This window comes from Brachypodium distachyon, chromosome 4, assembly GCF_000005505.3.
Source record: "Brachypodium distachyon strain Bd21 chromosome 4, Brachypodium_distachyon_v3.0, whole genome shotgun sequence".
Classification (NCBI taxonomy): Eukaryota; Viridiplantae; Streptophyta; class Magnoliopsida; order Poales; family Poaceae; genus Brachypodium; species Brachypodium distachyon.
The window spans coordinates 37,043,228-37,060,373 of record NC_016134.3 but is presented as its reverse complement, the minus strand read 5'-3'; the positions used below and the strand labels follow the sequence as shown (position 1 = coordinate 37,060,373).

Sequence of the window (17,146 nt, the reverse complement as noted above, 5' to 3'; positions counted from 1 at the left end):
GCCCTGTTAAAAAGCAACGTCGGATGGTTCCCAATTTTGGTTAGTTTCTCTGGTCCCTCCACGGCCATCGTTGAAATATGTCGTTGCTCTCTTCAGAGCCTCCACCTTAGTACATATTGGAGATGGTCGTAAGGCCCTTTTCTAGCATGACTCCTGGCTCGATGGTGTTGCTCCCAGAGTCATCGCCCCTACCATTTTTGCCTTCACTAGGAGGAAGAACCGCACTATTCATGATGATATCACTAGCGGGGCTTGGATTCACGCTCTTAGGGGCAAGATCTCCAATGCAGTGCAACTTGATGAGTTTGTCTCTCTTTGGTTGAACCTTCAAGGTGTGGTTCTGCTGAAGGACATCTCTGATTCCATCTCCTGGCGTTGGACCTCCCATAGAAATTACACCTCCAACTCAGCATACAAGGCCCAGTTCCTTGGTTCCATTCAAGCCCAACAAACCAATATGGTTTGGAACGCCAAGACTGAAAATAAGTGCAAATTCTTTGATGGCTCCTTGCTCAGAACAAGATTCTCACCTCTGATAACCTTGGCATTAGGGACTGGCCACACACTCCAGGTTGTTCTCTTTGCAACAAGCCCCACGAGGCAGGGACCCATATTTTTCTTCGTTGCCCCTTCGCTTGCCAAGTGTGGGGAAATGTTCCGGACCACTACGACTTTAACATCCTACAGCTGGTCAAGCCCACGACTACGACGACACTCTCGCTTGGTGGACTCAAGCCTCTAAGGAAACTGACAAGAACAAAAGAAGTGATTTTAACGGTGTGACCATTTACATCATGTGGAACATTTGGAAGGAGTGCAACCGGCGTATCTTTCAGGCAGTGGCCTCCCCTGCCTTCGCCGTCGCTTCTTAGCCCGCCACCCTATTGATGCTCATAGACTTGCTTTTTGTCCGTTGAACGCGTCGTGAGGCTTTTTTTGCCCTGTCGGCCAACTGTGCTTGGTCGGATGGGGCGGTTCGCTTTCTCTTTTTGTTTGGTCTTCTTCGTGTTGTTTTGACCTCGGTCTATTGTACATATACTTGATTTCTCCATTCTAATATTGCATGGCAAAGCTCCTGTCTTTCTCGGGAAAAAAAATGTGCCGTTGCTTGCTGAGAATCGGGCTAACTGTTACCTTAGATCGGACTCGAACTTGATAGCATCTCTCAGTCTAATTTGTACTCCACTGTACTGTTGATTTGGAACTGGTGGCTTTTGATTCTGTGAACATGAATACTAACGTTAAACTGTACCGTTGTTGGTGGGCTTGTGACATGCCCGACAGCTTCCTGGAGGCTCTGACCAGATGGGCCTGACGAATGGGCAAAGAAGGGGCCCAACTACTGAACTAACCAAGGAGAGCACCGCGGGGCCACTCTGAGGTGGACATGAATGAACCTGCGACGGTAGGCCCAAGCTCCCATGCACCACCACGGCCGAAAACGGCTCACTGATGATGCGGGTCGGCAGCCGCAGCAGAAGCCGGAAGCGACGCACCCTCGCTTCGCTAAAATAAACAAATTAAAAAAACACACACACACAGAGGACACCCTCGCAGGCTTCACATGGGCCTCTGGACCTGATTGCCTGTGGGCCTGTGGACCATGTTTTTATAAATAGCGCTATTTTTGACGCTATAGCATATCTGAAGACTCGATGCTACGTTTAAGCTATTTTTCTCGGCATGCCGTTATTCCTGCTATGGCGCACTATTTTTTCGCGTAGCGCGTTAAATATTTTGCATTCAAAATTGAAATAGCACCACGCCGCCCTAAAAGTCTAGGCCCAAAATATATCAAACCTGACACGCTCGAACATGAGCACGATCTCTAACCAGCTCCAACCCGAGGGCGGTGCATTCTCCCTCTAGTCCGGAATGAGTAATTTATGCTATTTTGTTGCCTCGTGGGCTGCAAATGTCATACACTTTGTTTCTTTAAAACTATTTAGTCCTTTAATTATGCCTAATATGTTTACGCCATGGATTTGGTCCTGCAAACGACTGGAGAACTTTTTAGTATGTTTTTATGCCAATTTTTTTAATTTTGGGCTATCTTTGATATATTTATTTTGCAAAACGCTATTTGAAATAGCGCACGCTATAGCATCTATAGCATCTGGAGGAAGCCGTCGCTAAATGTTATAGCGCACTATTTAAAACCATGGTTTGAACCTGAACGTGAGACGGGATAATGGAAGACCGGGAATCGTAGTAAAATTTGTTACACGGGTTTATTTTATTCCACGAAATTGTAAAACATTAATTTGGGATGCTAAATTTGTTTTTTTAGGCTCGCAGCTAGCCCAAGTGATGCAATTTAGTGACCATACCCGATGATATAGCACACGTGGCATGGAGGGGCTCGAACAAGATGTTCTTTTCCGTGACAATGAGATGAGCAACTGAACGGAAAATGCATCTTAATGATATATGTAGTCTATCCCACTTTATTTTTCATATTTAAGACACAATGATAAACGAGATGTTCTTTTCTTCGGTTAGTTTTACTCTCATAAATAAATGGCAAAATAAAATGTCCTATTCCCTCTGCTCCATATTAACTGGCGCAGATTTTGTAAGGGTCTTACTCGCGGAGTACAAGTCATGAATAGGCGCGACCAGTTACGTGCACCAAACTGCATCACATATCAGTAAAACTTTTTGAAGGGAGAAAAATAAGCAAAATAACAATAAAACGCAAAAGAAAAAACTGGAGAAAAAACCGTACACAAAACTTCGTGAATTATGAACAGTACTACCGATACCTTTTTTGTGCGAATAAGCAACTACTACTAATACAAAAATAGCAAAAATAACAGTTCAAACCCAGGAAAACGAGGCTAATAAACGGTTTTCTTCTCGCGTGTTGGGCCTGCTAGGATGATCTCTATTGGTGGAAGTCTCGTGGGCTGCAAGCCCGCTAAGCCCGCGAGTACCGTGTCGCTGGTGTATATTGCGCCTAAACCACAGCAGCGAAGAAACCCTAGGCGGCTGCTGCAAAGCCTCGACCTCCTCCAGGGTTCACCCCGCCCACCCTCGACCCCTCTCGCCGCCGGCCGTTATCCGCCTTCGTAGCGACGCCCGTTTCACCGCATAGTCGCCCTTTCTTTCGCGGCATCCCCGACCCTTTTTCCGCTGCTCGTAAGGGTTTATCTCCATAGGCTTGCTCCGTCCCTCGGGTGGCTTGGGTTGGATCCGAAGAGGAGCAAGATGGTGGCCATCAGAGTTCCCAGGAGCATGCGCGCCAAGCGAGAGGTCCTCAAGCACGCGCCCAAGCTCGTAAGCTTCTCTTCTCTTCAACTATTTCTTAAGCTGTTGCAAATTTTACCTTTAGTGTACATCACCAGAACACCTGTACGGCACCATACTACAAGCGCACGACGTTACTAGGGCATAAGTAGAAGGAAAAAGAGAGAGTTTGGTGTATAGTATTGGATCATATGATTCTATCACTTTGTGGCCAGGCTAAAACTGGTATCGTTCAGTAATTGTCCCCAATTAGTTTTGAGCATAGTGTTGCAACATTGTACTTTTTCTTAATATAGAAACCGAGTTACACTCAAAGGAAGAGCCTGATTTTCTGGTGGAGATACTATACGCGGTGCACATAAGGGCGTGCAAATCTTATCTTAGTTGATATAGGTTTTGAAGGATATGCACCTTTGAAATCTGCCATGTTGAGAAACTAGAAATAATATGATGTGCTTCTTTCTGACTCTAATATCAGACTGTTACTTCAATGCTTGTTCCAGGTTGAGAATGGCAAGAAGATGCTTATCCTCCATGGTACAAAGACTAGTGCAGTTTTGAACTCTGTGCTGGCAGATATTTTTCACTTGAAGCGTGATCATGCTGTCAAGTACACCAAGAAGAACGACAACATAAGGCCATTTGAGAGCGGTGGCGAAACTTCTCTGGAGTTCTTCTCCCTTAAATCTGACTGCAGTCTTTTAGTGGTAAGTTGCATTATGCTGGCTTGAGTTGCAGGGGAATAGAGAATTGCTATTTTCTCGAGAAAAGGAAGAATAATTTCATGAATGTCGAGCAGGAGTAAAATGACTGAAGTGCACAATGAATTTCTTAAAACCCAAACCTATCTGAAACCTTTTACATGTTTATTATAGTAATTATTTCATTTGCCCTGATCATATATTTTAAGAGATTATATTTCTGCATTGTTTTTAACTGTAACTATTTACGCGTTCGCAGTATGGTTCTCATTCAAAGAAGAAGCCCAACAATCTTGTTTTTGGAAGGACTTATGATCACCACATATATGACCTTATTGAAGTAGGTGTCGAGAACTACAAATCCATAGAATCCTATGCATATGATAAGAAGCTGGCACCAAAACTTGGGACAAAGCCTTTCTTTGCTTTTATTGGGGAGCACTTCGAGAGTGTTGAAAAGCTGAAGCATTTGAAGGAAATGCTGCTTGATCATTTCAAAGGAGAGGTGTGCCTTTTATATAAAAGTTGGCGTGTAGTATGTAGATTATCTCTTGAGCTTCAAAGTAACCTGTTTATTGTTGATATAGGTGGTAGAGAATCTGAACCTTGCTGGTGTAGGTCGGATTTTTGTGTGCACAGCGATTTCTCCTACTACTGTTTGCATGATGCACTGTGCCCTCCGTCTAAAAAGGTCAGGCACATCTATTCCTAGAATGGAGCTGGTTGAGGTTGGGCCTTCAATGGACCTGGTAGTAAAGCGGAACCAATCTCCAGCTGAAAGTTTACGGAAAGAAGCTATGAATACTCCTGGTCATGCTAAGAAGGTAAAACCCAATGGAGCACCTGTCTTATTGTTGTCCAGATCATTGTTAGCTTGATTGTTTGGTTGCAAATTGGTGTCATCAGCGTTAAACAACTTCACCTCCTGCCCTTGTTATCTCCTGTGAACTAAGTTTGATGTGGTATTCACAACTATCATGGCCCGTTTACAGGTGAAAAATGTCACGAAGGATGTGCTTGATGGCAAGACGGGCAGGATCTATATTCCAGACCAGGAGGTCAGTCCCTTTTGTTTTATTAGCATTGTAAAGGTGAGACTTAGCCTGTTTATATACTGATCTAATTCCCTGGTTTTCTGACCGAAAGGTTGCAAAGTTGGCGTTGACAAATGACATAAAGGGGCTGAAGCGTGAGCGCCGTGATGCCAAGAAAAACAAAGAGCACTCAAAGAAGCAAAAGGTCAACCCTGAGTGAAATAACACAGAGGGCTATTCTCACTTACCCGTCAGTAAGGATTTTTGGTGGACCTAATCACAGCTGCTCTGTTAAGCCAACTGGAGGCCAACTTGCTGTTTGCTCGAGTTGTTAAGAAAACGGTACCATCTTCTAGGCTATAAAACTTTGTAGTTACTTCCACATCAACATTGAGCAGGCCCAGCTATCCAACACAAGCATAGATTTTTTAGCAACTTATGTTTCAAGTATTTTATTTGACAATCGTCGGTCCTCATATGTGCCCGATTGGTGAGTTTCATATGTGCAAAGGTACCTTGTGCAGTTTCTGAATCAAGTACTACGGTGTGCATAACTGAACTGAAACTGAAAGCGATAACAAAAAAACCAAAATAAAATTGAAATATACCTAACAATATCTGATTCGGCTAAGACGGCCGAATGCCTGATTTTTTATGGCGAGCCAGTATAGAAACAAGCCTTTTGGTGGTAATCCTGACCCGCCTTGATTAATCTGAATGAGCACTGTATTTTCCTAAATCACAGCTGATCACAGCTGTTCTGTTTGCCCAAATGGGTCTTGATTAATGCTACTACAATTGGATTCCCCTCCAGGCCTCGAGTGAACGCAGCCGGGGCTACAAGCCATAGCTACAGGCGTTGACATATTCTCAGGCTCACATGCTGCCAGTTGGGTCCTATGCACGTGCAGAGACGTGACATACCACTATATTGAATCTACTGTATTATCAGTTGATGCTCTTTGTCAACACCTATAAATGATACTGTATTAATATACTCCACGACTACTTGGTTCAGATCAGTCGGTTGACAAAATGGACTGTTTCCTTCTCTAGCAAATAGCAGCCGTGGCAGCATACCACTATTAACTACACATCGTGTGGCTTTGTTTTTCTTCGATCAGCATCTCAAGTGTTCTAGCAGCCATGGAGCTCATGCCGTTTGTCCTCTCCGTTCTCTTCCTCTCATGTGTCCACGGCGCGAGCTCCGACTCTCGCTACTTCACCTCCATGTTTACCCTCGGAGATTCCCACATCGACGTCGGCAACTTCTTGATCATGGCTGCTCAGGTCATGCCGGCTTTGACTGTGTGGCACGACAAGCCACCTTATGGCATGACCTTCTTTGGCCACCCCACAGGCCGCGTCAGCGATGGGAGAGTCACCATCGATTTCATCGGTAAATTTTGCCATCTGATCTATTGCATTGGACCTGACGAATAATTTGCAGTTTAATTTTTGCTCTACATCCAACACTTGACTTTCCTATGGCTGTACTGTACGTAGCCGAGGAGTTTGGTCTCCCCCTTCTTCGAGCCTCCTTGCTGAATAACTCAGACGTGTCCAGAGGCGTAGATTTTGCAGTCGGCGGCGCGACGGCAATCGACGTCGACTTCTACGAGAGGAACAATCTGGTTCAGTTTAAGCTCCTGAACAATTCTCTGAATGTGCAGCTGGGTTGGTTCGAGGAGCTCAAGCCATCCATTTGCAACACCACCCAAGGTCTGTAGCGTGCTCTCCGGTCTCCACAGTCCATAGATTAGTAATATGAAGGTGCTTGATTTGTTCCAGCCAAAATGATAGGCAATCCAGTTAATACAGGGTGCAGAGGCTGCTTTAGCAAATCCCTTTTCTTCGTTGGGGAGTTTGGAGTGAACGACTACAACTTCATATGGATGGCGGGGAAATCTGAAGACGAAGTGAGGTCCTATGTGCCACGAGTTGTGAAAAATATTGCCATGGGCGTGGAGGTACATGCTTAGTGTTATACAAGTTCTTCGATTCTGCTTTGGACTTTTTTTTTTACAAGGCTACAACGGTTACTCGGTTATGGTGATCTCTTAACTATTGGAAGATAAGAGATGGCTTTGACCCTACAAAGGTTTATGTTTTCTTTGCACAGCAAGACATCTCACATTAATTGAAACTCAAATTAATGGAACGAGTCAATTCTAGAAAGGAGAGGGACACGTTATTGTGTTGTCATTCCAAATACGGAGTAGTTATTTTGCATAAAAATGGAAAGTAAGGTATATCGCTATATGTGTATATTTTATAATAACTAATCCCTGTAGTCCAGTAAAAACTGTTGTTTCGATATTGACTCAGTATTTAAAATAAGAGTAAAATACACCCACAGTTCTAATTCTTTCGTGAAAATGCCAACTTAGTCCTAAATATTTGAAAATGAACGTTTAAGTCCTAAAACTATTTGTAGTGGTTCATTGCAGGTCCTAAACGTGTTTGGGTTCCTTTGACTGGCTGATGTGGCAGTTTGACTTATGCCACATAGGCATTGGCCACCTGTCAGGTACCCATTCTAATAATAAACTTTCAAATAACACCCGCACTCTTCTCTTCTTCCCACATGCGGTCCCTCACTCTATGCCCCCAAATCTGAAGCCTATCCACGTTTTCGTCCTCCTCTTCTATGGCACCACCGTCTCCGGCCGCAGACCACGCAGCCTGCGCCCACCGCCCCCAGCACCCACGCCGCGCAGCCTGACCCACGCATGGCCTCTGCGTCGGCCGCCCAAAGCCCACGCGATCGCCTTCGCCACCTCTGAGCCCACGAGGCTGCTGGGCACTGGGAGGAGGACTGGAGGAGGACGAGAGGAGTGCGGTGGCTCCAATTTCAGCGGTGGCGGCACGAATCGCCACGGCTTCAATCGCGGCAACACAGTCTGGTGGCGTCCGAGATTCGGGCCGCCGACCTTGATTCCTGCGGGAAATTGGGTCTGCAGGGGGGCGAGGAGGATCGCGGGGAGGTCGAAGGCTGACGATGGTAGCCGGAGATGGTCGCGAGCTAGGCCGTTCAGCCCACTCTGCAGGCCTGCGAGCTCCTCGCCGGCCACGAGCTATGCGAGTTTGATCTGACAAGATAGCCTTCAGGCTTCAAGATGCACGGTTCTGTGAGGAAACTACGCTTCCGCGTGGCCGGCGGCCAGCAGCAGGACGAGGATAATTAGCAGCAGCATCCGGCGGTGCCATCTTTCCGATCCCTCCGCTATGTTACGGCCAGTGAGGTGGAGAGAGGAGAAAAGGGAGCGAAGGACTGCAAAATGGAAGGACGAGAGATTCAAGGGGGTTTCCAAAAGATTACATTCCGAGTGGTTACCGGACGGGTGGGCCCAAGCCTACGTGGCCAAGTCAAACCGCCACGTCAGCCGTCAGAGGTGCACAAACACACTTGGGATCTGCAATGGACCATTGAAAATAGTTTTGGGACCCAAGCGGCATTTTAAAAGATATAGGTCTAACTTGACACTTTTATAAAAGAATTAGGACCACATGTGCATTTTACTCTTAAAATAAAGCTCGGACTATTATTTCTATAGGAATATATATATTTTTTAAAGAAAACTAGCACAGTGTCCGTGCGTTGCCACGGACTCTTAAACATAAATGTCCTACAGTAACAAAGAGATCGTTAAAACTTCTTGCTACACCATCTAATTAGCAAAGAAGAGAAACATTATCGATCTGGAGGCTCGTGGGGGCCACCAGAGGCGCAGGGAGCGGTTTTTTTTTCGGACTCGTGGTTCGGTGCGCTAGATGACCAGTCCTCCTAATTGGGCTGCGCCCAGGCCGAAGCCCAAATCGCGCGACGGACGATGACCGAGGAAGAAAACACTATTCACTTTATTATTAGGTGTAGATTATCGAATTTGAGTTCATTGTTTGAAAGAAAACTGAAAAAGGGGACCCCACAAAATAAACATGTTTTAAATCAACCAATATGTAAATAGATTAGTAGTCAATTTTAAGAAGTTTGACACAATCCTTGTCCCAATCGAAAAATCTTAGATGACACAGGGAGTGAGTTGCAAAATTATACAGGTTCCAACTTTTAGTGTTTGAAATAAAAAATATTCTCAAAGTAAATGTATCGGAAATACTTTGTTACTTGTAGTGTGAAATTAAAATCCAATCATACAACACCCCTCCTAACGTTTATTGTTGGGTTCTAATATAGTTGTTTGAAAACATGTAGCATATGCGTTCCCTAGCTTAACAGAAAACTTGGCTAAACTACAGAGACTTGTGAAGGAAGGAGCAATATACAAATGGGTGCTCACCCACCATGCTCACGCTCCGCTCAAACTCTAGCAAGACGGACTATGACCACACTGGTTGCCTACTGGACATCAACCGTGTGGCCAGGTACCACAACTCCGTGCTACGTGTGGCCCTGGGCGTGCTCAGGCGCAAGTATGCTCATGCCAGGATCATCTTCGCTGACTTCTACAATCCAATAGTCACAATCCTCGAAAACCCCGGCCGTTTTGGTAAGAATCAATGCAACTTCAAATCTTGCATGGTTGCTTGTCCTAATCTTAATTTGCATCTATATGTGGGCAAACCTTGCGATCTATGCAGGAGTCGTTGGCGCGGACGCTCTCCGGACATGCTGTGGAGGTGGCGGCGTGTATAACTGGAACATCAGCGCCTTGTGCGGCATGCCGGGGGTGCCCGCTTGCAAGGATCCGTCGGCGTTCGTAAGTTGGGACGGGGTTCACTACACGGAGGCCATCAACCGGTACATCGCCCAGGGATGGCTCCATGGTCCTTTCGCCGATCCGCCTATACACAATGTTATTGGCTAACTAACTTGAGAAAAACTACTCTCTCCTACCGGTATTATTTGCCTCAAATTTATCCAAATATGAATGTTCTTCCTCTGTTTTTTTTCGTAAAATTTTTGACACGAATATTAACGCAGCGACTTGGTTCCGTCCACGAGCGAGCCAGCCAAACGCAACTGCTGCTCCCGTGCATGCAGGCATGGACGAGCCTCAACAACTCCCCCGAGAAACTGCCTCTGCACTGCAACATGCATGTGCGACCACAGGAGGAAACTACCGATTTTTCCTCCAAGCATGCACCTTGCCCTGCAGATTTTTTCGTCGCGAGGACCGATGCGAGTCTGCGCGCCTTACGTTTCGGAATTCGGTAGAAAAAATTACACGTCATGTAATATTTTAACAAATAATTTCGGCTGAAGGGAGTAATATATTTATAGACACAAATATGTTAAATATCTTTTGAAAGGAGCCAATGATACGAATAGTACCTGTACAGTGGTTTGGGCTGATGAGTTTCGGCCTTTTTTCTTACAAACTAGGCAATCTTCTGTAGGAATGTGCGGGAGCTGCTGCCCTCTTAATGACGTTGCTAAAAAAATTACAATTGTTTGGGTTGCACAAAAAAACGCTTTGATATTTGAAAAAAGAAAAGAGTCGTGTAAGGTAGGGAAAATTGAAACGAACCGCCGCAATTCGACAACAGAGAGTCCTCCGCTCTCTATGTGGCAGCTGACAACGGTTTATCCTCAAGTATTGAGGAGGGATAAACCACTTGCCCAAAAGGCATCTATTTTTATACCAAGGTCCTGATTCTCTAGGCTGCAGAAAATGTCCTTTTTTTTCGAAACGAAGGAAAAATGTCCCGTTTGACCAGCCTATATGTATGTTTGTGATTGTAACTTTGCCAGGAAAATCGGAACATGTAAAGGTCTAATCGCTTCCTTAGCCCCCGTTAGGCACCTCAAGAAGAGTTCAAAAAGAGAGAGCATGAACACGGGCACCTCATGCACGCGTGAGCAACTTTGTGATTTGGAACACTGGTGTACACGGCGAGCGTGCCATCATACAATACTCAAGAACGGCCATAAATAGCAAGCATACACTTACTGACTTACATACTCCATACTAGTATATTCCTCATTATTATTCCACTTTATCCTGCCACAGACCGACGGACGATATAAGGACACACGCAAAATAACTCGACACACAACCTTGGGCCGATCGAGCAAATCAAGCAGCCTGGGCGTAGAGCTGGGCCGGGAGCTTGGGCTCCACGACGGCCTCCAGCGGGGACTTGCGGGGCGTGGACAGCCCAAAGATCTCCTCCATGCTCAGTTCCTCCTTGGTGACGCCGTCGGGGAGCCTCCAGGCGAAGCCGTGCAGGAGGTTCGCCAGGCTCACCTGGATCACCTTGAGCCCGAGGCTGTACCCTGGGCACATCCTGCGGCCGGACCCGAACGGCAGCAGCTCGTAGTCCTGCCCCTTGACGTCGATCCTGCTCCCCAGGAACCGCTCCGGCGCGAACTCCTCGGGCTTGTCCCACAGCGCCGGGTCCCGGCCGATGGACCACACGCTGACGAGGACCCGGGTGCCGGCGGGGATGTCGTGGCCGCCGATGGACGTGTCCTCGCGGGAGAGGCGGGGAACCAGCAGAGGCGCCACCGGGTGGAGCCGCATCGTCTCCTTCACGATGGCTTCCACGTACGGGAGGCTCGCCATGTCCTTCTCCGTCACCCACCGGCCTCGGCCCACCACGCGGTCCAGCTCCTCGGTCGCCTTGGCGAATACCTCGGGCTTTTTTAGGAGCTCTGACAAGGCCCATTCTACGGTCACCGCCGAGCTCTCCGTGCCGCCGGCGATCATGTCCTGCACGTACGTGACGTTTGGAATTGGTGCCGATTAGTGTTGGGCGGTTATGTATTAAATGAGGTCCGATTTGTATCAGTATTCAGTTGTGACTAAATTCATGCTGAACCTGGTGGGGCGTACCTATCCGGCGGTGACGTATAAAATGAGGGGAAAATTTACTGAACGATGCAGTTGATTAATTGTATGAGTTGCAGGTGACTAATTCATATCTCTGTACTGTTTTCGGTGGAACTTGTACAGATTATATTAGTGCCTATCGCTGCACCTGGTGGGGAGTCCCTATCAACAACCCCATTTCTGCGTGGCTGTGGATCGGTATTCGGTGCTCCCTGATATAATCGAAATCTGACACCCATAGGCAGACAAAAGTAGTTGTGTTTGTAGGGTTCGCTTGCTGACCCAGGTAGAAAGAGAGAGTATTAGTAATATCCTAATATTCTTGTCGCTGCAGACCATAGTCAGACATATATCTGACAACACCGTTCCAAATATTCTTGTTACCTTTCTGCTTAGAACGACGATGCTAATTTTGTTTTTAACTTGACCGACTACAACTTGTAGAATCAGCGTGCATGAACCTAGCTAGTCGGAAAACACGTTTCTTCTTCTTCTTTTTGGGTAAAAGCGAGGATGGGAGAAACCTTAATTCAGTGTGCATATAGCTAAGGAAATTAAGCACTCACCTGGGTGAAAGCCTTGACGCCCTCCCTGTTGAGCTTGACCTCAAGATCAGGATCGCTGGCGACCTGCAGCAGCACGTCGACCATGTCCTTGGCCACGAATCCCTCGCCCTCGCGGCGGCAGCGCTCGCTGTGCTCGTCGACCACATGCTCCAGGAACCGGTCGAACATCTTGCTCAGCTTCTTCATCCTCTTAATGTACCCCTGGAGGTCCATCCAGTCGAGCCACGGGATGGAGTCGCCGATGTTGAGCACGCCGTTGAGCAGGAAGAGCTCGTCGAGCATCCACTTGAACTCGTCGGGCGTCGTGATCACGGCCCCGGCCTCGTCCTTCACCTCCTTCTCCAGGTACTTCTTCCCCATCACCATGCGTGTGATCACGTTCAGGCTCACCGTGGACAAGAAGTCCTTGAGCACCACGACGCGCCCGGACGCCCCGTGGAGGTCGCGGAGGAGCGCCAGCACTTCCTCGCCGCGGATGTACTCGTAGGACTCGAGCCGCTTGGCGCTGAAGAGCTCGGTGAGGCAGATCTTCCGGGCCTGGCGCCAGTAGGCGCCGTAGGGGGACCAGGTGATGTCGCTGTAGTCGTAGGTGGTGTGCTTGCCGGCGGCGGTCTTGGGCCGGTCCGTGAAGACCACGTCGTGGGTCTTGAGGAAGAACTTGGCCATGTCCACGGAGGAGCCCACCACGACGGGGAAGGACCCGAACTGGAGCTGCATCAGCGGGCCGTACTGCTTGGACAGCGCGTGGATGGAGCGGTGCGGGAGCGTGCCGATCAGGTTCAGGTTGCCGATGATGGGCCACGGCTTCGGGCCCGGCGGGAGGTTGTACGTGCGTTTTGGGCTGCCGCCGCGGCGCCGGAGGACGGCCTTGAGGAAGACCACCGTGGCCAGCACCACGCCAAGGAAGGACGCCCATTGGGGGAGCTCCATTGATGACGCTCAGTTCGTGATGCAAGTGGGCTAAGTAGTACTGTGGTTGAGTGACGTATTGTGTTGAGGCTTGAGCTGATGCTGCCCTCAGTGCGGTCCGGGCTGCTTATATAGGTGGCCAGGCGAGGGTGGAAGAGCTCTGCGTGCAGCGTGGCGAAGTTGACGTATGACTTGGTGGGAAAAGACGGGGGAAACTGGACAGGACTTGCGAAAACTTTACTAGGAAATTGGCGCGGACGTGACGTCCATTTCCCGGGACCAACGCGTGCTGAGGAATTATTGAAATTTAGCAGAGTTCAGTCAGGGACAAGCTAGTATAAGTTGTAATGAGACTATGAGAGCACTAAACATACATGTGTTAGGTTATAAATCAGTACATGCGTTAGGTTGCAAGTCTAAAACAAATTGATGCTCGTTGAGTAAAAACGCAGTCTATTCAGACCAGCTTTCTTTTTCCGTTCTATTATTCTTTTTCCTATCTTGGCTGTTCGTGATCAATCAGATTCAACCATTTCCATTTTAGTTATCCAGACACAAGTGTATGGGCATTCTTGTTCAAAAAAATGGCTTATTGGTAGTCTGACATACATCTTTCCGTGATTCTATCCTACATGCGCACACGTCTCTCTCAGTGAACAGGCAGAGCAGGCAAGGAAGAGTGGGAAAATTAGCAAGATATCTGACGCCGATGGCCACACCCACACGGGGGAGGGTCTCCCTGCAGAAGGCAAGAGGAATCGTCCACGAAATAGATAGATGTTCAGACTGCACTGCACAGACACGTTTTACTCAACAGTGCTCCTTCCCGGTTCTAGTAGCATCTGCCTGCCACTTTTGACACCGATCCTCTTATTTCGCAGTGCACCATCAGATACGTGCATTTCGTGATGCTTTCTTTGGTCCCGTCCCGTTTGGTCATCGATCCCTTACCCAATGCAACTTTTAAATTTTGAAAGTTGTCAGTAGTAAACAAAGCAATTTGGTGAAACGATTCGACCGTGATGTGAGCTCGTGCATCGATAATGGGGGGCACCGGCTAGCGATAATGCATTCAGGTAGAGCTATGCAATCAGTTTAGCCACAGATTAAATCAATCTCATGGGAAGATACGTCTCTGATCAGCCTCAGGTCTGAAGTAACATCTCAATTGGCAGCGAATCAACCACACGGAACCCTTCTTGGGCCAAGTGTGAGCTAGCTAAAGACTAATCCTCACGACTTGACCCGGGCCGGGGTCTTTCATAAGTAAATCCGGAGCAGGTGAGGATACATCCTGACTTAAACCGCACTGAAAAAGTGGTTAGCATAAGAAATTGCCGATTCATGTCCCTGCTCAGTCGATCGATGCTTTAATTTGGACTATTGGATTTTAGCTTGTTGTCAGATCCGTCGACTTCCGTAATGGTTGGTGTCTACACTTACACACTAGTTGCGAGTGGAATTGCTCAGACAGCAGCGAGAAACACGTAGCACGACCGATCATTTGAAAGGGTGGACTGACCATGGACTGACTGACCGGGAGCTGTCCTTTTCGGGAAGGAGACGCTGCCCTCCCTCCATTTCCCGTGTGCTTTGCTTGGTGATAGGGATGGGAACGCGGTCGATAGTTTGTGTCCCGGTGACCTAAGAATCATACCACGATTCACGGAGTCCATATGACCCCTGAACTTTGAGCATGGGACTAATTTACACTCTGAACTTCAAAACCGGATACTTAATCCCCTGAACTTTGCAAAACCAGACAAATCATTCTCTGAGACCAATCTAAACGGTTTTTGTAGGCGGTTTTGCTGACGTGGCGATTGAAAAATGCTATGTTGTCAGTTTTAGGAAAGGAATAATTGGTTTAGACAAGAAAACCCCCCAACTTCCCCTCCTCTTCCTCATTATTCATTCCCCTCTCCTTTTCTTCCATCCCATTCTAAAAACTAGGGTTCATCCTCAATGTTGAAATTAGACAGAAACTTGAGCTCAGTGCGGGTGTCGATTGTGTCTGATTTCTTGCTATTTGTTTTAAATAATATGAATTATTTAATCATTATTGAAAATAATACACGTTTTAGAATATATTTTTTAAAATAATACACCCTCGGCTTGGGCCAGGCCGACTGGAGCTAATCGGCCTGGCCCACGCCGATTAGGCCCATTCGGCCTCGCCCAGGCCGACTGGGTGCTCGTCTTCCTCGTACGTACAGGAACAGAATGCCATTGCTCGCTGGTTGATCTCCCTTTGATACCCTGGTTTCCACGAACCAGTTCAGGCACTAGGTCTCCCGTTTTCCTTCTTTAATGGCCACTTCCATTGACACGCACCGAATGCCGCCCATCGGCATCCGTCTCCAGATCTCCCTCTACCTATAAAAGGCGATTCCTAGCGCGTCACCGTGTGCCTCTGCCCTTCCTCTCTCATTATCCTATTGAGAGGTTGTCCCCTCAAGCTCTCTACATCTCGTGCCACGACCACTTTCCTCCGCCGTCCGTCGCCTCCATTGTTGAAGGGGAGCTCGCTCCGAAGCTCTGTTCCTCGATTCCTTTCACCGGGAGACTCGTCTGACCCCCTTCACCTTTTTTGAAAAGGTTTCGCGAACAACCGTTGCCGTTGGCCGTGCCGTCCCCGACGTCATGTCGAAGCGATGCTCGGAGCCCTGGCCGCGACGAGAGACCTATTGCGCCTGAATCGGTTCGTGGAATAGTGGGGATTAATTCGTATGTGTTAATGCGAAGAGAATGAGTGGAGACCAGGAGAATCGAAGGGAGATCAACAGCAGGAGTGGCGTTCGAGCTTCTGTTCCCTTGTACGTGCGAGGAAAACGAACACCCAATCGGCCTGGCCGAAGCCGACTGGGGCCTAAGCGGTCTGGGCGAGCAGGCCGGCCTCCGGTCGATCTGGGCGAGGCCAAGTGGGCCTAATCGGTTTGGGCCAGGCCGATTAGCTCCAGTCGGCCTGGGCTAGGCCGAGGGTATATTATTTTTGAGATTTTTATAAAACGATATTATTTTTAATAATGATTAAATAATCCATATTATTAAAAAAAATTAGCTGGTTTCTTAGGTATATTGATATGTGCTCAGTTCATGCTATTTTATTTTTTGGGTAAATGTATGATATTTCTTACTTTGTGGTAAGCATGCTTGCTTTGGTTTTGAGATGCAACTGAAATGATCATGTTTTGCTATATAAAAAAATATGCTCCAACCGATTATCGCTTTAAAACTGACAGTGTTGCATTTTGCCGGGGTGATTAATCCGGTTTTGCAAAATTCAGAAAATTAAGCACCCAATTTTAAAGAGGGGAAATTGAGGGGCTTCCTATCTAAACCAACTGATACCCGCACTAAAACTGACAGCATAGCATTTAACAGTCGTCACGTCAGCAAAACCGCCTACAAAAACTGCTTAGGTTGGTCTCAGGGGGTGATTTGTCTGGTTTTGCATAGTTCAGGAGGTAAAGTACCCGGTTTTGAAGTTTAGGGGGTGAAGTGGTCACATTCTCGAAGTTCAGGAGGTTATATGGACTTAACTCACGATTCACGTTTAAAACAAAGAGAGGTTAAACTAGGAGTAAAGTCCATATTAAACTTTGACCTCGTATGAAATCTAACTTTCTAATCCCTGAAATCAGCAACCTATCTTCGTTAGTCCGTTTGATTTCAACCTTCGGGAATGAAAGCTCCTTTTGGCGACTGCAAAAGACGAACCTCGACCCTCGCGTCATCCCTCTCGCGGGCAACTTGGGGGGTGAAAACTGGAAACCCAGGGCCGACGCCGCCACCTCCCCTCCCCTACCTCCTCTGGCCGCCACCTGAGGCTGCCGCCGGCTAAGCCCAGGCCATGGCCGACAACGGTGGCGGCAAGGAAACGACTCTTCTTT

General features: G+C 47.5%; 2 protein-coding genes and 1 pseudogene across 2 annotated transcripts; 2 read left to right on the top strand and 1 right to left on the bottom strand.

Moving 5' to 3' along the window:
* Positions 1–2,974: 2,974 nt before the first annotated feature.
* LOC100832812 (ribosome production factor 2 homolog) lies at positions 2,975–5,484 on the top strand. Its single transcript, XM_003578138.4, has 6 exons — positions 2,975–3,279; positions 3,753–3,956; positions 4,210–4,455; positions 4,538–4,774; positions 4,943–5,008; positions 5,097–5,484. The coding sequence occupies exons 1-6, from the start codon at positions 3,211–3,213 to the stop codon at positions 5,202–5,204; spliced, it is 930 nt and encodes a 309-aa protein (XP_003578186.1). The 5' UTR covers positions 2,975–3,210; the 3' UTR covers positions 5,205–5,484.
* A 1-nt stretch (position 5,485) lies between these two features.
* LOC100844707 lies at positions 5,486–10,301 on the top strand (annotated as a pseudogene).
* A 490-nt stretch (positions 10,302–10,791) lies between these two features.
* Positions 10,792–13,364, bottom strand: LOC100832500 (cytochrome P450 71A1). Its single transcript, XM_003578137.4, has 2 exons — positions 12,345–13,364; positions 10,792–11,658 (listed from the first exon to the last, which is right to left on the bottom strand). The coding sequence occupies exons 1-2, from the start codon at positions 13,272–13,274 to the stop codon at positions 11,023–11,025; spliced, it is 1,566 nt and encodes a 521-aa protein (XP_003578185.1). The 5' UTR covers positions 13,275–13,364; the 3' UTR covers positions 10,792–11,022.
* Positions 13,365–17,146: the final 3,782 nt, after the last annotated feature.

Excerpts from the sequence above, each read along its gene's own strand:
- LOC100832812 (XM_003578138.4), top strand. The coding sequence starts at position 3,211 with ATGGTGGCCATCAGAGTTCCCAGGAGCATGCGCGCCAAGCGAGAGGTC. Across the intron at positions 3,280-3,752 it reads TCAAGCACGCGCCCAAGCTC|GTTGAGAATGGCAAGAAGAT; the intron begins GTAAGCTTCTCT and ends TGCTTGTTCCAG. Across the intron at positions 4,456-4,537 it reads TTGATCATTTCAAAGGAGAG|GTGGTAGAGAATCTGAACCT; the intron begins GTGTGCCTTTTA and ends TTGTTGATATAG.
- LOC100832500 (XM_003578137.4), bottom strand. The coding sequence starts at position 13,274 with ATGGAGCTCCCCCAATGGGCGTCCTTCCTTGGCGTGGTGCTGGCCACG. Across the intron at positions 11,659-12,344 it reads GCGTCAAGGCTTTCACCCAG|GACATGATCGCCGGCGGCAC; the intron begins GTGAGTGCTTAA and ends ACGTACGTGCAG.